Source organism: Peromyscus eremicus, chromosome 2 (assembly GCF_949786415.1).
Source record: "Peromyscus eremicus chromosome 2, PerEre_H2_v1, whole genome shotgun sequence".
NCBI lineage: Eukaryota > Metazoa > Chordata > Mammalia > Rodentia > Cricetidae > Peromyscus > Peromyscus eremicus.
Window position 1 is genome coordinate 7,489,265 of NC_081417.1, and position 27,162 is coordinate 7,516,426.

The following is a 27,162-nucleotide window of genomic DNA, read 5'->3' on the forward strand; positions in this document are numbered from 1 at the left end:
TGTAGGTGTGTGCCATTCTCCACCCTCATCCTCAGCGGTGAGGATAGCTTGTAGATGGCAGGGTTTGCCTTGATTGGCTTTTAACTTATCTCATCATATTTTTTCTCTTTCCCTCCTTTATTTGTGCTGCCGACTTGCTGAACAGTCTGTTTTGTAAGGCAGAAGCCAGTGTGCTTAAACGGAGCCCGCTAGGCCTGGACTCAAATCCTGGCCTGCCTTGAGACAGATCTCTGGCCTCTGGCTCCTCTTCTTTGTTGTGTGGACTATTTTCAACTGTTATAAAAGTCTAGCAGTGTCAGGGTAAGGAAAAGCTGTTAAATGACAGCTGTTGCCATCACCATCATCAACATCAAAGGACAGATTTCACTATTTTTAGCTGTTTTTTCTTGGGAAATATGAATATTATAACTAAATAAAACTAAAATTTCCAAGAAAGTTTGACACCCCTCCACACACACACACACACACACACACACACACACACACACACACACACACACAAAGTAAACAGCAATGAATGGACTTTCTGATCCATGCTTCTCCCACCCAAATTACAGACTGCAGTGTAGGGACCCAGTATGGGGGATCAGGACTACTACTCTCCGTTGTCTCTGTGGTAGTTGAGTGCCATGAGACAAATGCTGTGCTGTTGGTCCTTGACTTGTTCTATTTGCAAACTCACTGTTTTCTGATCTTGTTTTTACATGCTTCTCCCTTTGGAAAAGACACTTTAGAGACTGTGATGTATGTCAGTTGCTACTCGTTTTTCTTTTCACTTTGCTAATGTCCTTGCTCCATTGGCTCCTGGTGCCTTGGCATAGAGTTAACTATCTGAACCCTTTCTTCAGCCAGAGGAAGCAGGTGGCACTCTAGGAAGTGAGGTGAGCTTGCTCCACAGAGCAGCTGAGGCAGCACAGGGCTGGGCCCTTCTTCCTGGCCCTTCGGTGGCTCCCCGTTTAGTATCTCTCACTGCTTATCTGGATGACTGATGTATTCCCACAGCCCATTCTTAGGAGGGCTGCCTTTTCAGTCCTGGCTTCTCTCTGAGGCTGGGATGTCCTGAGTAGAGTTAACTTTGCTAGAGAGGCATTCAGCCCTTCATGCCGTGCCCTGATTCCTTTTTCCCTCAGTCCACTGACTCTGGTGGAGGTGCTTCTTATTACAAACAACACCAACCTTTTGTCTGATACTTGCTGATGGTCTCAAAAGCTGTAGTAATTAGGATGGACAGAGACACCGGAGCAATAGTCCGGAGCTAGCCACCCATGTGGCACTTCGTTATCCGTGGGAAGCATCAGGAAGGTTCTTGGTGACAGCTGAGCCAGCATCCATGAACACGTGAGGGACAAAGTGAGGAAATTCCTGGATCCCACGCATTATGCAGTAGGAGCTAGGTAGAAGCTACGCTGTGTGGGGTGATGGGGTTGACAGGTTCCTCACAGGGAGGCGGATCACTGAGTTGGGAGCAATCATCATGAGTAAGTAAGCCACCTGCAAGGAAAATTATTTGAGTTCTGCCTGGCTTTGCAGACATAATTGATATTTCCCACTAGAGTTAAATTTCCATAAAGAAGTCCTCTTGTGTGCCACTGAGAGCCTTGAATGTTCTCTATGCCTCAGCGTGGAGCTCAGTATGTGCAATGGTGATGTGAAACTCGAGTTCATTAGTGGAGAGGGACCAGCGCTGCCTTCCTCAGACCGATCCTGACACAGTGTAAAGGGGTCTGATGAGACAGCACACAATGTGCACCCTCTTCTTTGGGGAATGGGAAGACAGGTTTTCTACTTAAGCATTGTTAGCAGATTGGGAATTTATGTGTGCATGCCCAAGCAAGACTCTTCTAAAATCTTTAAACTGATTTAACATTTTTGAAGTTGTATCCTGGGAGAAAATTATTTGCAAAGTAATAAGACTCTAAGATATTCTATTTCCACCCTGCCCGCCGTAAATGTGTATATACATGTAGGGTTCTATGTGTACATGTAAGGCTGCGTGTGTACACATAAAGCTGTGAGTGCACATGTATGGCCCTGTGTGTACATGCAAGGCTGTGTGTGAACCTACAAGGCTGTGTGTGTGCTAATTGTAGGAAAATGAGACAGTAAGAACTGTCATGCTGTAAGAACCACTTTGTTTAAAAAGCCACACCATGGTACATGGCATGACAATTCTGCAGCAGCCACAGTCTGCATAAAAACTGTAGTCACAGATTATATCACCTAGTGATGATGTCACCACCTTCGTTTATGTAAGTATGGCATATGATGCTTGATCAATGATAAAATCACTTGATGATGGATTTTTCAGAATGGACCCCTGTTGCTAAGCAACTGTGTAGCTATAAATATACTAAAACATGACAGACTACCGTCCATAATGGCCTCTGGGATTCAGACCAAAGTCTGAGTCCCAGCCCTGACCCAGCTCACCCTACAGCCCCCAAAACCGAGCCTCTCCTTGGAAGAGGCAGTGGTGTTTCCTGCCTGCTGCAGCTCCTTGAATGACTTCCCTTAGAGGCCAGTACTTCCTGGCTCTGGCCTGGGGCTCTGGAAGGGGCAAGCCATTTAGCTGATTGGTGCTTGAAGGTGCTCAGCTGGCTGGCTGTCAGTTGAGGAGAGTCAGCTGACTGGGGAGTGAGTAAGAGAGCACTCTGTAGCCTCTCTTCCTTCCCATGGTGCATGAGAAAGGCTGCATCTCAGGACTCATGGTTCCTGACCCTGCAAATCTGTCCAGCAGCCAACAAGACAAGCTGTCCTTTACCTCACATAGCGTCGTTATTGCCTTCTGTGGCGAGGCTGCTAGCTGGTGTGCACCCTGTAGTAGTTCATAGTTCTCTGCCTTGCCTGGTAGCTCTGCCCTTCCTCCCAGGAGAGCCGCACACTCAGCAATGGTGTGTTTCACTGAAACTGGAACATTTGCTTCAATCATAAACATTTTCAGTGACAGTCATCATACTGGACAGATGTCCATGTCATGGAGTGTATCTCCATGGGCTTCCTTCACCCTGGTGTTTTATGGGGTCTCTAAACTTTCCTAAACTTCATTTTCATGTGTTCAGTGGAAGTAAAACGTGCCTAGTTGTTATTAAGGACAAACATGAGTTAAACATAAAGGATGTAAAACACAATGAATGCTTAAAATTAGTAGCAGAGGAAGTGGTGGTTATTAGTATCTCCCTCACTACCTAACTGTCGTCATCATAATTATATCACCATAGCCACTGCCACCACCACCACCACCACCATCACCACCATCACCACCACCACCACCACCACCATCAACATCATCACCACCACCACCACTATCACCACCACCACCATCACCACCACCACCATCACCACCACCACCACCACCACCATCAACATCATCACCACCACCACCACCACCACCATCAACATCACCACCATCACCACCATCAACATCATCACCACCACCATCACCACCATCCCCACCATCACCACCACCACCACCATCCCCACAACCATCAACATCATCACCATCACCATCACCACCATCATCACCACCACCACCACTATCACCACCACCACCATCAACATCATCACTACCACCATCACCACCATCATCACCACCACCACCACCATCACCACCATCCCCACAACCATCAACATCATCACCACCACCACCACCACCATCAACATCATCACCACCACCACCACTATCACCACCACCACCACCACTATCACCACCACCACCACCATCACCACCACCACCATCACCACCACCATCAACATCATCATCACCACCACCACCATCACCACCACCATCAACATCATCATCACCACCACCACCACCACCACCACCACCATCAACATCATCACCACCACCACCACTATCACCACCATCACCACCATCACCACCATCACCACCACCACCACCACCACCACCATCAACATCACCACCACCACCACTATCACCACCACCACCATCACCACCACCACCACCATCACCACCACCATCAACATCATCACCACCACCACCACTATCACCACCACCACCACCATCAACATCATCACCACCACCACCACTATCACCACCACCACCACCATCAACATCATCACCACCACCATCACCACCATCATCACCACCACCACCACCACCACCACCATCACCACCACCACATCATCATCATCATCATCATCATCATCATCATCATCATCACATACCTAAACATAACACCACAAAACCATCTCCTGGGTCAAACAGATCCTTTCTCACTAGACTTGATATCTCCAGTAGTTGCCATACCAGAGGCTGTTCTGAAGTGAGTTCTAGGGAATGAGAGGCTTGGGCTCTTCTTTCTTGGGATCTCCTGGGACAGCCATGCCTTGATTTGATGTATTTCTATGATAGTTCTTTCTGTAGTGCTGAATGCTAAGTGTCCTGAAAGAGGAAGAAGGTATCCTACGGACAAAGCCTCCCTCTTAGACTAGACTAGTGGAAACTGGCTCTGGTTTCTTCCTGCTGCTATCAAATATAGCAAGATTTGCTCAGGCTAAAGTAAAAGAAATAATAATAATTCTAAAGTTGTGTTTGTTTGCTTGCTTTTTAGAAGCCAAAAAGAACAACACAGTAGAGGTGGGCACTAAAGAGAGGGAACTGGAAAAGAAGGGCTGTGGTGTTTGGTGGCCTTCCACCTTGCTGGGGTGTCCTCTATTTACACAGCTCAGCTAGAGCTATGCTTAGAATCTTGTCTCAGTAACACCCATACCACCGTCTGGAAGCTGAGCTCCACAAAGCACTCTGACTGGAACAGAAGGCCGAGTCAGCAAGGCCTGTTCAAGACGGTTACCGTTTCTGAGAACCACTCTGCAACCTTTGCAGCAGGCACGAGCTTGAGTGTGATAGGAGCCTTCCTAGCAAGTTCCTAGAATGTTCTTAGAGTGAGCTGACCATGGAACTCCATGGCCAAGCATGAGGGTGAAGTGAGCCGCTGCATCTGTGCTGCTGCTCACATCTGTGTGTCCCACACAGGTTTCTTCACCGCAGGTCAAGCCCAAGTTGGCATTTCAGCCGGCCCCAGCTCCTTGCGCCCCTGCCCCAGGTTCTGTATAACTATGAGAACGCGAGCTAGGTAGGTGTCTGTGACCCAGCATTTCACAAAGGCTCAGTGATTAAGGAGGACTAGGAAGCGGCCCAGAGAGTGTCAGTAGTGCTCACAAATTGCTTGTGACCCTTGGCTGTGAATTGTTTGTGAACCTGCCTCTGGCTCATTTCAGTGAGATGTCTCACTGCCTCAGGCCGAAACATTCCAGCCAGTTGTATAACAACCACTTCCCCCCATTTTTCTGCTTAGGCCCAGCACACTCTACACTCTGCTTTCCCCAGCTTTAGTGGCCTTTCCTAATAAACCTGGTTGAGGCTGGTGTGCTAGCAAACAGTGAACCCGAGGCCTGACTCCTGCTTCTCTCGTGTTGTATCACCCTCTGCTTTCTGTGCCGTGCCCCACTGGTCTGGGTGCAGAGTCTCTCGTGCTGTATCACCCTCTGCTCTCTGTGCCGTGCCCCGCTGGTCTGGGTGCAGAGTCTCTCGTGTTGTATCACCCTCTGCTCTCTGTGCCGTGCCCCGCTGGTCTGGGTGCAGAGTCTCTCGTGCTGTATCACCCTGTGCTCTCTATGCCGTGCCCCACTGGTCTGGGTGCAGAGTCTCTCGTGCTGTATCAACCTGTGCTCTCTATGCCGTGCCCCACTGGTCTGGGTGCAGAGTCTCTCGTGTTGTATCACCCTCTGCTCTCTATGCCGTGCCCCGCTGGTCTGGGTGCAGAGTCTCTCGTGCTGTATCACCCTCTGCTCTCTGTGCCGTGCCCCACTGGTCTGGGTGCAGAGTCTCTCGTGCTGTATCACCCTCTGCTCTCTGCCGTGCCCCACTGGTCTGGGTGCAGAGTCTCTCGTGTTGTATCACCCTCTGCTCTCTATGCCGTGCCCCACTGGTCTGGGTGCAGAGTCTTTGAGAGGAAGTCACACATGCCAGCATGCCCTCACCGAGGCTTTCATTCTCACCATCTTCTGTGGACTTCCTGTTGAAGCTATTTTGAATATTTTCCAGATAACGGTGTATCTTTTGGTTGCCGAGGGCCGTTGAGAGTGGGGGAAAGCAGAGACCACCCAGTCATTGCCATCCGGACCAGCCTCACGTTTTTCTGTTGTCAACAGCTGGTTTCTGCTTTGTGTGCTCACCAATGTTCACTTTAGTACAATGCCTTACAAGGTCAGGCTCCCATGCCTCTGTGCTTTGAACTATGTCTAGAGGGAGATGGAGGCAGCACATGCAGCTCGCCTGCCCAGGAATACACACACGGGTGTGATCACACATGGGTGAAGTGGGGAGCTGTGTCAGTTGTGACCAGGGATGCACACACTTGGGAGTGGGCACATGGGTAGAATGGGGAACTGTGGAGCTGCACAGGCTTGAGGATGGTAGCCGGGAGACTATGGGAGTGGTCATGGTGAGGAGGCAGGAGGATGAAGCAGAGTCAGGTCCCCTAAGACCTTGCCTGCATTGTTAAAGCATTTGGACAGTGTCCCTTGGTGCCATCAGGAGTGAAACTCTGGGTTGACTAGACTTTGAAGTAGTTCTAGGACATATTGACGGTTCTTGACTTTTTCTGACCACAAGAATGACACCTGAGAGATCCTGTGTGCTTGGATGACTCTGGAAGGGGAACCAGGACATGGCCTAGAGGGAAAGGAAGTACTTAAGAGCTGCTCCTTTGCTGAGCAGTGGAGGGGGAAGAGGCTGAGGAGATCAGGTCCTCCCAACTGAGCTGCTGCAGTTCGACTCAAAATCCGGCAGAATCAATGTGCTCTGTTCAGAAATAATCCTAATTAGAGGTGACTTCCTCTAACTCTCTCTCTCTCTCTCTCTCTCTCTCTCTCTCTCTCTCTCTCTCTCTCTCTCTCTCTTTCTCTCTCTCTCTCTCATGCACGCACGCGCGCTCTTGCTTCCTTCCTTATCCTTGACTGTGTGATTTGGCGGTACACTCCTTTAACTGATTTAGATTTTGGACCTGTGCCACATTTTCTACTGGCATACTAAGTAGTCGCCTCTCCTCTCTGTGCTATTGTTTGTTTGAATTCCTCTTCTTCCCCATGGTCTTGCTTTGTTGTCAATATATTCTGTTCATCCTGAAGAACTGTGCTCAGAGGCCATGGAGAGCTGGTACCACACCTCTTCCTCAGCCTGACAGAGAGGATCTTGCTAACCAGCACATCCCTCACATCCTTTCCTGATACCTTATTAATGTATTTGTGTTAGCACATTACTTTCTTCTTTCTATTGTCTCAGTTCTGGTTTCTACCACAAAATGCCATGGGCTGAATGGCTCAAACAACAGGCATTTATTTGCCACAGTTCTAGGGACATCCAGGAAAAAACATCTGTAACTGGAGTTTTCTCCAGTCCCACTTGGGCCCTGCAGTTTCGCAGCCCACTTATAAAATAATCACTCAGAAGCTCATATTAATTAAAATTCCTTGGCCATTAGCTCAGGCTAACTATTGACTAGCTCTTACATCTTGAATTAACCCATTTCTATTATTCTATAAGTTGACACGTGGCTCGTGGCTTACTGGTACCTTACATCTTGTTTCTCACGGCGGCAGTGGCTGGCAGCATCTCCTGACTAAGCCTTCCTGTTCCCAGAATTCTCCTCTCTCTTTGTCCCACCTATACTTCCTGCGTGGCTACTGGCCAATCAGCACTTTATTTATTAACCAATCAGAGCAACATATATTTACAGCATACAGGACATCCCACAGCAAATGTCAGCACATTCAGTGACTGGTATGGGCCCGTTCTCCTTCAGACAGCCTCTTAATAGCTATGGCCACCCAAGATAGAAGGGACCAGGAAGCTCTCTGTGGCCTCTTGTATAAGAGCACCAAGTCTACTCTGACCCCTGACGTAATAACTTTAGGAGTGCGAACACATTAAAGGTTATGGTGTCATGAAGCTGGGGGACACAAACATCCAGATCGTGTTTCCTCATTGAGTCTAACACAATGACATCTGCACATGAGTATGGGCAGGTTTTACAGGTTAAAAAAATACACTTTAAAAAATAGAGCCGGGCAGTGGTGGTGCACGCCTGTAATCCCAGCACTTGGGAGGCAGAGGCAGGCGAATCTCTGTGAGTTCAAGGCCAGCCTGGTCTACAGAGCTAGTCCAGGACAGGCTCCAAAGCTGCAGAGAAACCCTGTCTTAGAAAACCAAAAAAAAAAAAAAAAAATCTTTTTTAAAGTTGCCATCATTAGAGAATTTGGGGGCATATTTTAGAAAGGACTTGAGAGTGAGTTTATCACTATCTTAAAAACTTGAACAATCGCCAGGCGGTGGTGGCGCATGCCTTTAATCCCAGCACTCGGGAGACAGAGCCAGGCAGATCTCTGTGAGTTCGAGGCCAGCCTGGTCTACCAAGTGAGTTGCAGGAAAGAAAAACTTGAACAATCAGAGTAATGCACATGAAAGGATCTCAAAAACTCAAGGATTCTTCAGTTTTTCTTGATGGCCAACCATGACAGCTTACCTAAAATACAAACCTGAGCCCATTCTTTTTGCAGATCGCAGAGGGCATGGCATACATCGAGCGGAAGAACTACATTCATCGCGACCTTCGAGCAGCTAATGTCCTGGTCTCGGATTCACTCATGTGCAAAATTGCAGATTTTGGCCTTGCAAGAGTAATCGAAGACAATGAGTACACAGCGAGAGAAGGTGTGTAGAATGGGTTACAGAGGCCGTGTGTATGCAAGTATGCAGTGTTCTTTCAGCACCTTTCACCCTGATGCCCTCCCCTCTCAACCTCCATCCCACCATCTATTTCCTCTGTTCCCATGGCTCACCTTGCCTCCGCTTTCAAGGCGGGGTCTTGCTGTGTAGCCATTACATATATGATTAGATGGTCTGGTGAGGGGAGAAAATCTACTGTCTACATATCTGATGGAGGTTAATATCTAGAATATACAAAGAACTAAAAAAAAATACATAACAAGAAATATTTAATTATCTTCTTACTATCTTGTATCATTTTTTTGTTTTTTAAAACAAAGCATGCCGGGCGGTGGTGGCGCACGCCTTTAATCCCAGCACTCGGGAGGCAGAGCCAGGCGGATCTCTGTGAGTTCGAGGCCAGCCTGGGCTACCAAGCGAGTCCCAGGAAAGGCGTAAAGCTACACAGAGAAACCCTGTCTCGAAAAACCAAAAAAAATAAAAATAAAAAAATAAAATAAAACAAAGCATTTACCAAAAAAAGAAGAGAACATCATTTTGAAAAACTACTCATTTGGTACACTATTCAAGTTGTGCCACAATTGTAGTTTACTTTTTAAGTAGTTCTCTCTTGGCTAATGCCACTTAACACTTTAACAAGGCTCATAAACAGTAGCATCAACCTTTCTTTGTTGTTTTTGAGACGAGGGGGGTGTCTGTTTTATTTTTGGGGACTGGGGGTTTAGGGTCTCATGCTTGCAAGGCTAGTTAGTGCTCTACCACCGAGTTGCAGCCAGGTCTTGTGTAAGCCAGGCTGGCCTCAAACTGTAAAACCCGCTACCTCAGCCTCCCAAGTGCTGGTGTGTGTACCACACTCCCAGCCTTGTATTTCAGTTGATCAAATTTGACAAAACTAAATTTATCAAAATTAAGATTCTTTGTTTACCTTGTAAGGCAGATTTCCTCACTCACCAATGAAGTACGTGTGCTTCCCTGACCTGCAGCAGTGTTTATACCACATTCTATGCTGCAGAGCACAGATGAGGGACCTCAGAGGCTCTGCAGCCCCAGAGAGCCCTCTGTAAGGAGCTGAGCCAGGATTCGAACCAGGGGATCCAGCCTCAGAGTACATGAGTAAGAATTGAGTCTACTGGTTTTGTTGACACAAACAAGCCTTGAGTCTTTGAAAAACAGCTGTTCTGCAAATATGACGGGCATGCTGATCTCGGGGTCTGCGTTACATATGGGCACAAAGACTGTGTGGAACTTACTAAGATTGCACCAGACAAGGAGCAGTAACCTAGAGACGATCCCAGCCTCTCTTCCTCCCTCCCTGCATGCACCACTGCTCCAGGTTGTCGAGGGATGATGCTAGAACTAATGCTGCTGCCCAGCACACACAGGTGCCACCCACCGCTCTTTATTGTTCTTGTGGGGACTTCCGCTCTTATAAGACACTGCAGAAGAAACCTCATGCAAAGACATAGTAAAGGCAATGTTTTCAAGTGATGGCTACAGACTCCTAGCAGTTCCATGATGCTGGAGTCTATGACAGGTCTTGCTTTCCTCAAGGGACCTTATATGTTTCCCTAGCTGCATCTGCCTATTCCTCATCCCTCAGCCTCACCAGCAACTCATAGGAACCTCATTCCATCACAGTCTCATTCTAAGTAGATAACTGTGCTCAGTTCTGACCATCTAATATGAGCTGTCAATGGAAGAAGGGAGCAGGCCATTTGGAGCATTGGAGCAGCATCTGTGATTGCCTGGGCACAAGCTTAGAATTATTTGTCCACAAAAGCATATACATTAATATATATATATATATATATATATATATATATATATATATATATGATACATACATATATATGTTCTGGGTGTGGGTATAGTTCAGTGTTGAGTGTGTATTTAGCATGCATGAGGACCTGGATCTGATCCCCAGGACTAAAAATTAAATAGGTAAATTTAAATGAAATAAAAGATCTATCTATGCAAACATAGAATGAATTCATTAAGGAAAAATCTGAACTGTTTTGTGGGGAAGGGTCAGTGAAGACATTTTGTTATGTTTGTTTGGTTTAGTGTTTTGAGATGGAGTCCTACTTGGCTGTCCAGGTTGGTTTTGAACTCCTAAGATCAAGAGATCCTTCCATCTCAGCTGGAACTGCAGGTGCACACCAGCATGCTTGACTCTAGATAAAGTGTCTACGCTGAAGATCAATGCTAACGAGTCTGGTTTGAAAGGCAAACATACACACTAAGTAAAAAATCTTTACAGTGTATGTCATATCCTTTTGTGTTTAAAGGCCAGTTACAGTGCCCTCTAGAGGTTCCAGAAGAAAGTGTACTTCTAAAGGAGGGAGGGCCCAAAGGAAAACACAAGAGGGAGGTGAACATATCCGAATGACATTTGACACCGTGTCCATTTTGATTGTGCATGTATTTTATCTATTCCAAATAAATAACATGACTTTCTAAAAACTCAGAGGAGAGAATGACCCGTGACCGTCTAGCTTGAGCTCTGAGTAAGAGGCTGTGTCTCCCTCCCCAGGTGCTAAGTTTCCCATCAAGTGGACGGCTCCAGAGGCCATCAACTTCGGCTGCTTCACAATCAAGTCTGACGTGTGGTCTTTTGGAATTCTCCTGTATGAAATCGTCACCTATGGGAAAATTCCCTACCCAGGTATTGCTTACCTACTTCCCACTCAAGTGTTCTGTGTGAAGGAAGAATTAAGCAGCCTAAAGACATTTACAAAGTAAAATAGCGCCATCTACCCCAAATCCAGTGCTTCCAACAAGTTTGGGGTCCTTATCTTTTGTGAAAATCTTTCTGAAAGATGTATAGATGCTTCTTGGCCTTTATCTTACTCTCCCTTCACCAAGTCCAGCACTTACTGCTTTGTCTGCACTTGGCACTGCTCTGGGTGCTTAAATGAGGCTCATTAGACACTGATGCTCCTCCTCCAAGGCAGGGCTCCAGATGGAACAGAATGTACAAGAAACCAGGGTCTTCAACATCTTCTGCTTGTTGTGAGACCTGAACAGGGTGGGAGGGTCCCTTTCTTCAGGAGAACTCCTCTGATCTTAACTTAGGGTATCACTAAGGACATCATTCAATATCTACACCTGAATCCCACTGTTCTACCTGGCCTGCCCTCCTTCAGAGTCTGTATTGATATGAAGGAGAGTCATTCTCAAATTCCCAATTTCTCATTAGTGTTTAGCTGGAAGTTTTTCTGTGTCCTACTTGGTCCGCAGCCGCTCAGGCCCAAGTAAACACACAAAGGTTTATATTAATTAAAACTGCTCAGCCATTAGCTCAGGCTAACTACTGACCAGCTCTTGCACTTAAACTCAGCCCATTTCAGTTAATCTATATATCACCACGTGTTCCGTGGCTTTACCTGTGTGCCATTACATGCTGCTCCTTGGATGGCAGGCTCACATCTCCTGACTCAGCCTTCCTGTTCCCAGAATTCTCCTCTCTGCTTGCCCTGCCTATACTTCCTGCCTGGCTACTGGCCAATCAGCATTTTTATTATCAACCAATCAGAGCAACATAGATTCACAGCATACAGAACATCCCACAGCATTAGTGTCTTTCAGTAATAACTGTGTGAATAAGATGAATTTAAAGTTAAATTTTTAGTGCCTGGAGAGAAGACTTAGCAGTTCAGAGCACTGGCTGCTCTTCCACAGGACCTGGATTTGACTACCATTACACACAGCTCACAACTATCTATAGCTCCAGTCCCCAGGGATCCAACACTTTGGCCTCAGGAGCTTGCTGCCACATGGTGAGGAACTTGTATGGCTTCAATGCATGGTGGAAAGTGGAAGGGCAAGCAGGCTCATACAGAATGAACTAAGTAGAGGGAATGGCCTCACTTCCTATAAACTCCCTCCTGGCGACTAATGTGGGCCCTCAAGAGCAAGCAGTGGTTCCTGTGAGGAAGGCATCCATCTTGCTTACCAACCTAGCCTCCTTCTACAGAGCTCACTTCATGATACTTTCAGAATACCATTCAGTCCTCAACGTGAGTTTCAGGAGGACATACCATACCCAGCCCAAGCACTGTTTGCAGCACTAACATGGGCACAGGCAGAAGGGCTCTGGGTACCATGCTGTCTGTGACCACTGACCTCTCCTGCCTTTGTCAGGTGTTTGACCCTCCACTTGCCAGGGTGTGTCAGGATGGGCCAACATGCCTGGTGCTGTTCTCTTCTGTAGGCACTTTGCTTGCACTTTCTGCCCCTTGGTTCAGGTCATCTCTGCCTCTCTCTGGCTGCCGGATGTCTCTGAGCTTCATCAAAGGTGGAGTCTACATTTCTATTTCTCGTTCTCTTTTTCACTGTTGTTTGTTTTGGGGTGAATTATAGGGGAAATGGGAGGGGAGGAAAAGAGCCTCGTTTTTTGTCTTAAAACTAAACTTATGGTTATGTTTCTATATGGTTTTTATGAAGAGAAGAGAGGGGTCTCTGCACATAGCCCTTCACTTCGCTTTACTCTTATAAAGACATTAGGCTTGAAAATGACACAAGGTTTTTACGTCATTTGCATGATGTCATCATATCACCTCTGGCTTTTTCCATCCATGTGTGAACCCAAATTTTAAAATCCATCCTACTGTGACTATCTGCTTGATCTTAAATGATACTTAGAAAAGACAATTCACCTTCTTGCTGGGTTCCTCTGCTGTCATCAACACCCAATTTCTTCTCTAATCTCTGTATACACCTTCTCCTTTCCATGCGCTTTGACCAGCTTGGAGTTTCTGCTAATTGCTGCTCTCTGGATGCCACTTCCTGCTCTCTGGATATCATCTCCCCTGTGTCCCCAAGTGAGAGCATCTTTCCCTCTGGGCTCTCCGTCACCTGTGGACCGCTCTCCATGTTAACCATCTCTCTGCACCCCTCAGAACTTAGTGCTATCTCATGACCCATGGTAATTAGTAGCAAGCACTGTGGAAAGAACGAAGGATGCAGCATGAAAGGCTGGAGGCCTCCAGCCAACGGGCATTTGCATTCTTTAGCCTAGCCACAAGCTAAGTAGCAACTATGAGTTTAGGGTGCAGTGGAGGTCTGCCTCTCATCTCCATTCTTCTAGAAGTCTTGCCATATCATGGCTTGCTTTATGTGTTGGTTCACTCAATCATAAAAAGATGGGTTTCAGGTTCTTCTTTCTTCTCTTATCAAACCAGGTTTCCCAGGCAGGGTGGAGTGTGCTGTCCTTGGTCTGCAGCATTGAGGATGCTCTGCAGAGTTAAGAGAACATGCTAGAATAAGGAAGAGAACATCTGCAGGGAGGTTCAGGAGACCCTAAAGCATTTTATCTTCTGTGGGCATCTGACCTTTTATGTAACAAAGGATTCTTCAGGAAGGAAGTGAATGAGATATTCCTGCCAAGCTTGCAACCCCATTGCTATTTACATCATCCCGAGTGCCACCTCGTTCCTGCTAGCACCCTAGAACTTTAAGCAGAAGGAAAACCAGACATTTCTTCAGAAATGGACCCAATAGTCAGAGTCACATAATTTTGTGGAGTCCCAAGTTCCAATTATAGAAAGTGATGCCTACCTGCTCAATGGCTGGGCAGCAAGAACTGGAAATCTTTTACTCAGAGGACTCCAGGAGACAGATAGAAAAGTGGCATTTCATGGGTAGACTTGAGGAAAATTAATTCCCCAGGTAAACAACTTGCAAGAGATACAAATGGAGGAAAGGGACTGGAGAGATGGCTCAGCAGTTAAGAGCACCGACTGCTTTTCCAGAGACCCAGGGTTCAATTCCCAGCACCCATGTGGTAGCTCACAACTGTCTGTAACTCCAGACCCAGGGAATTTGATATGCTCCTTTGGCCTCGTCAGGCACTACGTACATGAGATACCACAGACACATACTTGAGCAAAATACCCATACACATAATAAATGAAATTTTAGAAAAGAGATACAAACTATTATAAAGCTTATTTGATTCTTTCCATTTAGAGACCAGGGCTCCTGCGAGGCAGGAGCAATCACTCTTTCAGAGGTTTACATCGGGAGAGGTTCCTTAGCACCTCTGTTCTATGAGGGAGAGCCAGTGAAGGGCTGCGGGGTCTCAAAGTATGAGATGTGTGCAAGGTATTTTTAATTTTTTTAGGTGCTAAAAAGAATCTTCCCTACCAAAGGGGGAACTGAGGGTGAATATTGGGCTGATATGGTTAATGTAAAAGGTCAGCCAAGTCCAATATTGATTTGTATATATGTGCGTGCATGTGAATGTGAGGGAGTTATTTACAGGTGTGCAAGTGCATGTGTGTGTATGAGTGCAGGAACACATGTGTACACATGCTTGTAGAGGTCAGAGGCAACATTGGGGGTCATTCTTCAGTGATGTCTACTTGAGACAGAGTCTGTCCCTCAGCCTGGAATTCACCAAGTAGGCTAGGCTGGCAGGCTAGTAAGCCCCAGAGATCTGCTAGTCTTACCCCTGCTGCCCTCCACCCCCCACCACCCCCACCACCCCACCCCCGATGCCCCCAGAGTTTGGATTACACATGTGTACCACTTACTTGATTTTTTAGGTGGACTCTGGGAGTCTAATTCAGGTCATGATGGCTCTGTGGTATGCCTGAGTTTGCCTTTGCAAATTGATGCCTTCTTGACACACATACTCCTAGAACATGCCTATGGAGTTGCCTGCAGAGTTCCTTCTCTGTCTTAATTTGCTGAGAAAGGCATACCAAACACTGTGCACCAGGTGACTTAAAGCAGCAGGAATCCCACACTGTTGTGGATCCTGAAGAATCTAAAAAGTCAAGAGTTGGGAAAGTGAATTTCATCTGAGGTCTCTCTCCTTGGACAGTAGATGGCTGTCTGGTCCAGTCGGCATTATATGGACTTCTGTGTGTCCATGATTTCGTCACCTCTTCTCGGAATGATCCAGGTCACATTGGATTAAGACCCACCTACAAGGCTCATTTTAATTTAATCACCTCTGTGTGGGCCTTATCTTCAATTACTGCCCCAATCTGGGGAAGTGAACATACTCCACCCCACAAGTAGATTCATGGAAGCTCTTTTCAGTCCTGGTCACAGGAAGCCAACAGCAAGCCGGGCCCCTGCGGTGTTCTGCGGTGTTCTGCCTTTGGGCTGGGCTACTAAACTCAACATGGCTGCTTTTGTTTGTTTTTGCCTTAGGGAGAACCAATGCCGACGTGATGAGTGCACTTTCGCAGGGCTACCGGATGCCACGCATGGAGAACTGCCCAGATGAGCTCTATGACATCATGAAAATGTGTTGGAAAGAAAAAGCAGAGGAGAGGCCAACGTTTGACTACTTGCAGAGCGTCCTGGATGATTTCTATACCGCCACGGAAGGGCAGTATCAGCAGCAACCATAGTGGGCATAAGGACCTGCTCATCATAGTTAGTAGGAAAAGCAGCCTTCGGGCGCAGCTAATCATCTCACGCCAGGACCCTCTGTGTTCCTGGTTCCTGACGGACAGGCCGAATTAACTCAGGAAGAACACCCTAGACTCGGGATGCTGTTTCTTAAATGGGTGGCCACTGCTCAGTGGGACCAGAGTCAAAATACAATACTCTCTCCAATATGCACCACACTGGCTCTACATGGGCTGAGTGACTCAGGTTCAGAGACTGTTGCAACAAATTCCTAGATGCAGCAAGAACTAAACTCACTTAGCGAAAATAACCCCATGCACAAGAAGATGTTCCCTGACCTTCTGGATGCTTTGGCTTACTTTTTTAAAAACTACTAATCCAGCCTGTTAGGTTTTACACGTGAAGCCACTAGCTTTAAAATGTCTTTTCTAAACTTGAATGTTTTTGCTTTGGAGATTTAATTCCTCCTCACCTCCATCCCCAGCACCCCTTCACCCCCACCCCCACCCCACCCCTACTCCAGTCTGAGACTGTTAAACATTTGCCTTTGTGGTGAGATGACTGGACAGGAGGTAGGCCCGCTAGCCCTGCAGGAAGGAGCATGGTGTGTGAGCACGCAGATCGACCACTGCTGAATGGAGCCTTTTGGAGCTACACCACCTCCCAGACCTCCCAGCGAAGGCAGGAGAGCCTTGGGTTCTGCCCTATGGAGGAATGTTTTTAATGGTGTGGGTATTTCAGTTACAGGATTCTCTAAAGGCTCTTTTGACGGGGTCCTTTGGGAGAACTGTAACTCTAATCTGTCTGGAATTTACAAGGCCTTCCAAAAATGTAAAGCATTTCTTTCATTGCCTCAGACGACTTGAACATTTTATGAATCATATATTTTACCTGTACTCTAAGAAGTTAAAAATGCCATGTTTGGGGCTATTTTTGTGATTCTGTAATCTTTTCTAAATTGTGTAAGATGTGTGAGAGACTATTTACAGCTCCAGGTAGGATGGAGGTAACCATGGAGAAGCCTCTAGCAGACCTGAGAAGCTTTGTTACCTGGATTTTCTGCTGTAAACTCCAATTGGAAACCACTGTGTCTGCCCTTGTCACTTATGCTATTGTGTACATACTTAATAATTCTATTTTTGATTTTATTTTAATACACCCAATAACATCTCGAGGCTTTTGTCTTGTGTTTCAGATTTTCAACTCTTGTTAGTGTATAAACAAGAGCCAATTGGTGGAGAAAGGGCAAGAAGTCACTCTGTACAGTCACATGGTGTGAGTTTGTGGTTCTCCATGGCTGGAGCGTTGCAGGCTGGAGGACTGAAGAGGTGATAGCCTGGTGGATGCCCAACGGTCTGTTTTCCAACAGGCTTTGCAGACACCATTAAAATTGTAATTTGTATATTGATTTTAGATAGATGCTTAGGAGAATGAATTGAATATTCTAATTTTCCTCAAACTTTAATTTGTCTTTTTCCTGATTTTTAAAATAATATCCTTTCAAAGCATTCTTGAGCCCTTCATTTCCAAGTGCCCCATTTATAAACACTGCGTGTGCATATTTGGTCGATTGATGTACAATAGCAGGTTCTCTAACACCCTTCCCTACACACACTCACACACTCACACACACTCATTTCAGAACTCACCTGTGTTGTCCAAGCTATTTCATGGAAAGGAAGTGCAAAGAGTCCTCAAGCTAAAGGAAGCTCTAAAAAGTTGCTAAGAATGAATTTTTACCTTGTCTTACTTCTCTCAATTCTGCTTCCATTTTCCCCCTGGCATCTCCCCTCCATCGTGTATTGATCCCTTCTTCCGCATGCTCACTTCATGAGGAGCTAGCAGGTGTACTGGGCAGAAGTGGGGAGATGGCGCAGTGGGTAGAGTGCTTGCTAGCACATCTGAGGCTGGCATTCACACCCCAGACCCTTGTAAAAGTAAGACATCGTCTGCAATTGCAGCGTTCCTACTGGGAAGTGGGAGTGAGACACAGGAGAGTCCCTCGAAGCTGAAAGTCCAGCTAGCCTGACCACACACATGTGCACACACATCCATAGTATAATGTACACACACACACACACACACACACACACACACACACACACACACACACGAGAGAGAGACAGAGAGAGATTAAAAAAATAAAAGGAGTGGTCACTTTTTCTATAGTCACATAGTGGTTACATCTATGGCAAAGAAACAATTACAGTTATAACATCTTCTACCCTTTTATAAATGGCATCCAAGAGCTCAGCTGCTAAAATGTTTACAGTGGGAAACACCACCTGTACAACTCAGTTGAATTAAATAAAATACTCATCCCACTGCTGGCTGCCAGTTCCTCTGTTTTTTGTGACCAGCCTCCACAGCCAGCTGGTAAATGTCTCCCATTTTCTCAGCGGAAAGCGTCGCTCAGGTGGAGCTGCTTTCCCACCTTCTCCTGTTCCCACCTTCTCCTGTTCCCACCTTCTCCTGTTCCCACCTTCTGTTCCCACCTTCTCCTGTTCCCACCTTCCCCTGTTCCCACCTTCCCCTGTTCCCACCTTCTCCTGTTCCCACCTTCCCCTGTTCCCACCTTCTCCTGTTTCCAACTTCTCCTGTTCCCACCTTCTCCTGTTCCCACCTTCCCCTGTTCCCACCTTCTCCTGTTCCCACCTTCTCCTGGTGGCTTCCTTTCCTCTCTCCTTTAGGCCAGTGGAAGGCAACTCCACATTTTCACTTGGTAAACCTTCTAGATTCCTGCAGGTGAGCGTGGCTATTTTTACTGAAAGAAATGTTTATTCTAAGCACACCCACCATTCATTCAAGGTTTGTTTTTTTTTAACCTTTGGCACCTTATCAGAATTTTCCCCAGCTCACACAATAGCCCTGAAATTCTTGAAAGATCTAATTTCATGACTGAGGGATCACATTCATTCAACACTGAAGGACTAAACTGGGTTTTTTTGTTTGTTTTCCTTGTTATTTCCTTATGAAATAAAATGAGAGGACTGAATTTCACCACTAGGCCACTGGAGAACATCTACCACATGAAATCAAATGATTAAGACTCTTCATAGCAGATTAGCCCTGATTCGGTTGGGTGTTCTGATTGGCAAGGGTATACATTTCAAAATGATCCACTAAAGTCCACATGGATGTGAGGAGAAATTTTCCTAAGTAATTTTTGTGTATAGAAAAGGTCATGCAAGCCAGGTTTTGAGGCTAGCCTGGGCTACTGTCTTAGTTAGAGACTCTGTTGCTGTGAAGAGACACTATGACCATAGCAACTCTTATAAAGAAAAACATTCAATTGGGGGCTGGCTTACAGTTCAGAGGGTTCGTCCATTATCATGGTGGGAAGCATGGTAGCAGTTAAGCAGATGTGGTGCTGGAAAGGGGCTGAGAATTCTACATCTGGATCTTCAGGCAGCAGGAAGGAGAAGTGAGCTTCTAAACCTCACAACCCAGCCCCCAGTGACACGCTTCCTCCAACAGGGCCACATCTCCCTATGGGCCTATGGGGGCCATTTCACTCAAATCACCAGAGCCACATACCAAAATTCTGTCTCAAAGTTAATAAAATGTTATGTAAGCATTAAACTCACCAATATGCTTTTAAAACACAATTTGTGGGGATGGTAGTTTTCAAATTAAATGTTTTGCTAGTATTTTGGTCCATTTTATGAGGAGGATGTATTAAAATGGATAACATTTGTTTCAGCAAGTTTAGACAGCTATGTGGAAAGCTTTCCAATTTAGTTTCCTATGCTTTTCGTGTGTGTCTACATGTGTATGTGTGTGTGTGTGTGTGTGTGAGAGAGAGAGAGAGAGAGACAGAGACAGAGAGAGAGAGAGACAGAGAGAGAGAGAGAGACAGAGAGAGAGAGAGAGAGAGAGAGAGAGAGAGAGAGAGCAGAGTGCATGTGGGGACAAGTGCCGTGATTGCATGTGGAGATCAGAGAACCACTTGATGGTGTCTTCTTCCACCTTTTGTAGGTCCTAGAGATGTTACTCAGGTAGTCAAGCGTGCATCATCAGGTCACATGAAGCTTTAACCAGCTAAGTAGCCCACTAACCCTAATTTCCTGTGCTCTTATGAGTCTGTTAAATACTTTACATAGGCATGTTAAAAGTACCACAGAGTTCCTGGGGTGGCCGCAGTGTGATCGCATTTCCTTGAGTGTGGAAATAACAATTAGCAATTTCTATGGCATTCATCTCTAGGTTGTTGGAAAGACATTAGGAATAATCTAGATTGTCAAAGTATAGTCTTAATTCAGAGCTAGAGTTGAAGTTCACCTTTTCTGCACCAGAGATGCCATGTCCCAAAGCCAGAAGGATAACTTAAGTTCTGTTTATTTTTAGTCTTACCCCTTAGCGGCTGCCCTTAGACTGGATTTCAACTTCAGGGTTTTTTGTTTTGTTTTGTTTTTTCTTTTTTTTTTTTTTTTAAGGGCTAGTACAATTAATATGCTGAATATTTACTGGTAAAACATTAGTGAACACTAACAAACTTTTAATGAAATAAGGCATTTCTGTGAGGAAGAAATCCCTAGACATTCAGAATAGGTGGAATGTAGTCTATGAATAGATTCAGATCCATTTTTGCCACCAGGTGAGTTTTTGACTTTTTTGTTTGGGGATTTGGGAATTTCAGAATTGTGGATGGAGTTACAGGTCTGTTCCTCGGCAGCTTGGGGAATGCAAGAGCTTTAGTGTCGGTGCCTTATTGCATTCAGATGGCACAACCAGATACTGGCTGCTCAAAACCCACCTGAGGCAACCATGTTCAGAGAGGCAAAGTAGTCACACTCCTCTGAAATAACACACTCTGATTGACATAACAAATGCTCATGGGAAGTTCGATCCATGGCAGTTCAGTAGGGGAAATGTGGTGTGGACTGACCACAAGCTCTCTGGGAGCCAAGGTGAAGTGCAGGCCAGGTGCCAACGGAGCTCGAAAGGGCTGCATACGGAGACATGCCTTCTGCCACCTCGAGACACCAGAACGGAGTTGATATGGGTAACTGGATTTTCCTGAAGGGATAGGAGTCACATTGGGAGTCTGCATCCGTTGATTGCATGAGACAGAACAATGAAAACTTTTAAACTGTTTGCCCATTGTCTTGAATTTTTTATGTTAAAAAGATATTTAAGTCATCACCCCAATCTCTTCATGCCAGCGTAATTCACACTGTAATTGTGGCTCTCTTTGGGCCAATGGCAGTCACTCAGCACTGTTTCCGCAGACACTTCCCTGTGGGAGAAACCAGTGGATACGTGAGGGACAGGAACATTTCGCCTTAAGTTGCCTGCTTAGTGGTGACAAGCACAGCAATGGCAGATAAAACAAAAACAGGCAGAAAGTGTGAGGTCATTCTAAGGGGAGTGAGGCACTGAGAACTGAGAACGGGCTTCCCTGAAACGCAGGGCACTGTTGCTGGAGTTTTCCTGCCTGGCCCACAGTCAGGACAAATCTCTTTCACCTGCCAGTCCCACAGCCGCTCAAACCCGACCAAGTAAACATAGAGACTTATATTGCTTACAAACTGTATGGCCGTGGCAGGCTTCTTGCTAACTGTTCTTACAGTTTAAATTAATCCATTTCCATTAATGTATACCTTGCCACATGGCTCGTGGCTTACCGGCATCTTCACAAGCTGTTTCTCATTGTGGCGGCTGGCAGTGTCTCTCTGACTCAGCCTTCCACTTCCCAGCTTTATTCTCCTCCTTGCCCCGCCTATACTTCCTGCCTAGCCAACAGCCAATCAGTGTTTTATTGATTAATTAGCAACACATTTGCCATACATCCCACAGCACTTCCCTTTTTTTTTTTTTCAAAAAGGAAGGTTTTAACCTTAACAAAGTAAAATTACATATAATTTGGGAATTTGGGCGTAGCTTCTCTTACTACTTCCTGCTGGAAGGGGGCGCTGTATCTTATGGGGAAACAAAGAAAATTTTAGGATTATGGAATAGTCCATGAGGCTGTATCATCTGAGCCAGATGCCTTCAAACCATTCTGGATGTTGGATCATCTGGGCCATGGTGTCATCGGAGACCTTCAGGGGGTCTTGGCTGGTCAAACCTGATGTATCTTAATCTGGAACAATTCCATAGCCTTTGGCTTTCTGTGGGAACAAAAGCAGAGTCTCCTTTCCAAAGTAACATATCCTTATATCCAAATTTTGAAGTCAAGGTACCTTTAAAATATACATTTTGGCATAACTCAACAGCTTTTACAATCAAATGTTTTTCTGCAGTTAAAAATCCCAAAGACAACACAATCCAGATTCTCTGTGTAATATCCATTTTTACGTGGCTTATTTTTTATACTACCTTTACTGTCTCTTTAATGACTTTATTTTTTAAAACTATGTATTTGTTTCTATAACTCTATATATCACCTTTTTTGTCTCTTTCAAGCCTACGTATCTTTTACACAGATTGTAAACTATTACATCTGAATCTGTCTTATTGTGAATCTCTTGCCTTAAACTGCAGCAGCTGTGGCTGCTGGCTCCACCCACCTCAGCTTCCCAACATGGCTACGTTTACCACCAGCTCTGGGAGCTATCGTGGGTCTATGCTTTTATCCAAGCAGCGTGTAGCCCAAAAACCTCTTTTTTTGTTTTGTACCTGCAAAGGCTTAATCCACCACGCAGCTTAATGTGCCACTTGCAGAGGCCTGATTCCCGCCATACTGCAGGTTGAGCACACACGCCAGGAACCCACCAGTAGCTGAAACCAGCAGCTGCCGCTCATTTGAGAGAGACAATTAGGAAGCTGTTTTTATCTCCATTTTAGAATCTTTTTTCTCAGTTTTTAGGTGGAAACACTTGCCACCACGTTGGACGCCATTTGTAGCTAGAGTTTTCCTGCCTGGCCCACAGTCAGGGCAAATCTCTTTCACCTGCCAGTCCCACAGCCTCTCAGACCCGACCAAGTAAACACAGAGACTTATATTGCTTTCAAACTGTATGGCCGTGGCAGGCTTCTTGCTAACTACAGCTCAAATTAATCCATTTCCATTAATGTATACCTTGCCACATGGCTCGTGGCTTACCGGCATCTTCACAAGCTGTTTCTCATTGTGGCGGCTGGCAGTGTCTCTCTGACTCAGCCTTCCACTTCCCAGCTTTATTCTCCTCCTTGCCCCGCCTATACTTCCTGCCTAGCCAACAGCCAATCAGTGTTTTATTGATTAATTAGCAACACATTTGCCATACATCCCACAGCAGGGCACAGCCAAAAAGGAGGCTTCAAAGAGAAGCTTGGGGCCTGATGCAGCTAGGAAGGGGCACAGCAGGGGATGGGCACACCAAAGACGGGGCTCCTGCCCTCCAGATGTGATGTGCACAACTGCCCCGCAGCTTCTTTACAACAGGTCACCTCTCTGAGACACAGTGCGTGGCAAGTGCTTAGAAGCCCAGAAACCTGGATCAGCAGGCCATATCTCAGAGAAAAGGATGTCCAGGTGGGCCTTCCTCAGACCACGGGTGACAGCACTACTGATCGAGAAAGCTCCCACAGTCTGCGGCATGCACTGGAACCATGGTGCCAGGCAGAGTGAAGGAAAATCTGAGCAAAGGTCTTTAGTGGGGTGTCTGTAGGAAGTCAAGACAGGGGAAAAGGCTATGCACTGACTGCTGTGTATCTTTGCAGCCAGTTCTGAGAGCTGGGAACTATTCCTACCTGTCTAGTACTTAGCTCTGGGTGGTTAGGACAGGTGGAAACTGGCATAAACTCCAGATTGGTTGGTTTGCATATCAAAGATGAGCTGGAGTTGAGGATACTTGTGGGTTTTTCTGAAGACTGCAGCCCTGGGAGGGACTTTTCCTCTAGGGTCACAATGAACCAGATGTCAAAGCTTTGAGAACAGAAAATTAAATGCATGCTGATGCACAGAGTCAAAGGCAGTGGCAAGTTAGAGGGGTTACAAACAGGCAGAGCAAAGTTTGCACACTCCAAAGAAGAGCCAGCATTTGTAGAGGGTAGGATTACACTGTCCTGGTTCACATACCCAGTACCCGGGGGAGGAGCACTTGGTGGGGAAAGAGAACCTTTCCTGGTAAGACTGTAGGGAAGGCAGAGACGAGGCCAAGATGCTGGGGTGAGGCCAAGGCCACTGAAGGCTCTGTCTGGGCTGCAATGGTCACAGAAGACGGGAACCTGACAACATGCAGAGGCCATGGAGCAGATGGGGTAACTGTGAAGGAGACAGGCGAGCAGACATCTGCACTGGCCTGTCACTGGCTCACCAGAAGGCAAGCTCACCTGGGGCTCCAGCAGGCACCTGCTTCCTGGCCTTCTCCATAGTTGCTCTCAGACAACATCAAATGTGCCATACACCACCAAACTCTGGACGTGTGCTCTGGCCACCTCCAAATCAGGGCCTGGCTCCGCTTTCTGAATGCTTTAAGTGTAAGGATGTGAATTAGCATGAAGTAGTCCTGCTAGGCTCAGTTGTCTAAGCTGCAAAGGTTGCCATTACAGACTTGGGTGACTTAAAGGAAATGGTTCTCACCTCCAGGAGACCAGAAGCCATTATCAAGTTGTGGAGAGAGCGGCTTCCTCCTAAGGCCTCTGTCCGACTGGCACCTGCATTCATCCTGCCTCCGCGTGTTCTTCCCTCTAACACATCTGTGTCCAAACTCCCCCTTCTTATATGGACATCAGCCTTACTGGTTTAGAAGACACCCCGTAACCTCATTTTAACTTATCTCTCTAAAAACCTTATCTCCAAATACAGTCACACCGTGAGGTTTCGGGGTAAAGACTTCAATAAATAAATGTGGAGCTGTGATTCAACCTGTAATACTCTCTTGAGAAACAGAGAATACGAGCCAACATTGACCTTATGAATGAAACCACACTGACAGTGTGGAGCAGTTCGGACAGTCTCCTGTGGTCACCCTGAGGCAGGGGCATATTCTAAAGCTGCCTGTTTAGCAGCCGGCACAGAGTTGGACACAGCACAAAGGGGCTGGGCCTGATTAACCTGCCCACAGCCTTCTTGACCTCTGTTAGCCTTTGAACACTTCTGAGCTTGAATTTATTCATAGCCTACCTGTGGTGGGTTTGAATGAAATGGCCCCCATAGGCTCATAGAGCGTGGCATTATTTGAAAGGATTAGGACAAAAGGCCTTGTTTGAGGAAGTGTGTCGCTGGGTTTGAGCTTTGAGGTTTCAGAAGCCCTCTTCCTGCTGCCTGCCAAGATGAAGAACTCTCAACAGCCTCTCCAGCACCATGGTGTTGTACCCGTGTCGTGAATCCTCCAGAGACCACCAAGAGCCAGTTTCTGATGCAAGCACACAAGAGTCTTTATTTTCAGGTTCAAACCTGGATGGCCACCCTATGCTCTGATGCAGCAGATGGAGGGAAATTCAGCAGCAGCTCAGGGGTAGAAGAGTTTTTAAAAGGAAAAACCACCAGCTAGGAATTACATGCCTTGGCGTTTTGGGATTGGGTGAAGGGATATGGTGATAGGAATTCCAACCGCGCCCCCATGGTCATGCATGCCTGGCAAGACACTTAGTCATTTCTGCTTAGTCATTTCCAGGTCATACATCCTAAGTAAACCATGCCCCATGGCTGTGTGGTCACGTAATCACAAGGCGTGACCACGTGATCTATGCATATGTGTGGAGTAGTGCGCAGGTGTGAGCTGGCCCTTAAAAAGGCAGGCCCCATGTCACCTCCTCCTCCCCCCACTTCTCACACATGTGTCCTTCCGCAGGCCTGATCACATCTATTCCTTTCTCCTTCTCTTAATAAAACTCTTGTTAGTGGATTCTGTTGTAAAACTCTTGTTAGTGGATTCTGTCGTGTTTCGTCACTTTTCCTCACAGGGTAAGAACGCTGCTAACCATCATATGGGGCATGGTATTTCGGCACAAAACCACATTTGAAACTAATTGGCTGCTTCTAGTTTATCAGTTCAAGTTTTGTTGTCCCGGTACATTCCTGAGATTCTTCCTGGAACTGAGTACAGCCCTCCATCACCAGGTGGTCTAAGACAGTGTCCCTTCCCAAAGATGGAGTCTGTAAAGTCAAGTCTAGGCCTTCATATTGCCTTCACAATGTCTACTCAAGCACCACCATGCTTCCCACCATGATGATGATGGATTAAACCTTTGAATGTAAGCAGGCCCCAATTAAATGCTTTCCTTTATAAGGGCTACCATAGTCATCGCGTCTCTTCACAGCAACAGAACACTGACTAAAACACTACCCTACTGAATTTTGCAGCTATTGTTTGCCAACTGGGGGAATTTATTGGAAATACAACCCCGTCTACAAATGGGCTGTGCTGGTCACAGTAAGTAGGAAAGACTGTCATCCAAATCACTGTGCAAGGACAAGTGCTGGACCCCACAGCAAATCAGGCATCAGAATTGTTTTCTGGCAGAGGACAACCAGGCTCATCTTGATTCTCATGATGTAAAAATATATTATACACACATGCTTTTAGCCACATTCATGTGCACATACACACACAGCTAACAATCCCGGCAGGAAAGACCCTTTCCATTGTTATTCTAAGGGACATGTAGGCATGCCAAGGTTAGGTTCTGGTCAACATAAAATTATTTTAGGAGATGGAATTCTTTTTGTTGCTGCTCCTGCTTCTTGGAGACAGCACTCTTCCCTGATACTTGTTGCTATAACTCTCGAAGACTTGTCTGATTTTGTTTTTGTTTATTTATGCAGTGCTGAGACGGAACACAGGCCTTATCTGCGCCAGATCCGTTCTTGGCCACTGAGCCACACCTGAAGCCCAAGATTGTCTTATTCTGTTGCTAACGCTGTTATTTAAATCATTTTTCTCCTAAAGAAATCAGAACTTGAGAACCAAGAACAGGAGTATATTTATTCTCAACTATGAGAAATAAGTAACAGTGAAATCTGGAATCTCATTCATTCATTTGCTAAGTCAGTGATACTTACTAACTGTCTGCTGGAGAGCAGGCAACACATGGGGGGGGTAGTTGGGATATCTGAAATATGGTGATTACTTGGGTGGGCATAAACCTCACCATCCTGGACACACACCCTTAGACCT

At 46.2% G+C, this 27,162-nt stretch overlaps 1 protein-coding gene across 2 annotated transcripts in view; it reads left to right on the forward strand.

The window, feature by feature from the left end:
• The window catches only part of Lyn (LYN proto-oncogene, Src family tyrosine kinase), a 125,087-nt gene extending 108,465 nt beyond the window's left edge, over positions 1-16,622 (forward strand). For both annotated transcript variants that reach the window (XM_059253821.1, XM_059253822.1), the window contains exons 11-13: positions 8,578-8,731; positions 11,280-11,411; positions 15,911-16,622. In XM_059253821.1, coding sequence (XP_059109804.1) covers positions 8,578-8,731; positions 11,280-11,411; positions 15,911-16,113 — 489 coding nt within the window. In that variant the 3' untranslated portion in view covers positions 16,114-16,622. The remainder of the gene's footprint in view (positions 1-8,577; positions 8,732-11,279; positions 11,412-15,910) is intronic.
• The last annotated feature ends 10,540 nt before the right edge of the window (positions 16,623-27,162 follow it).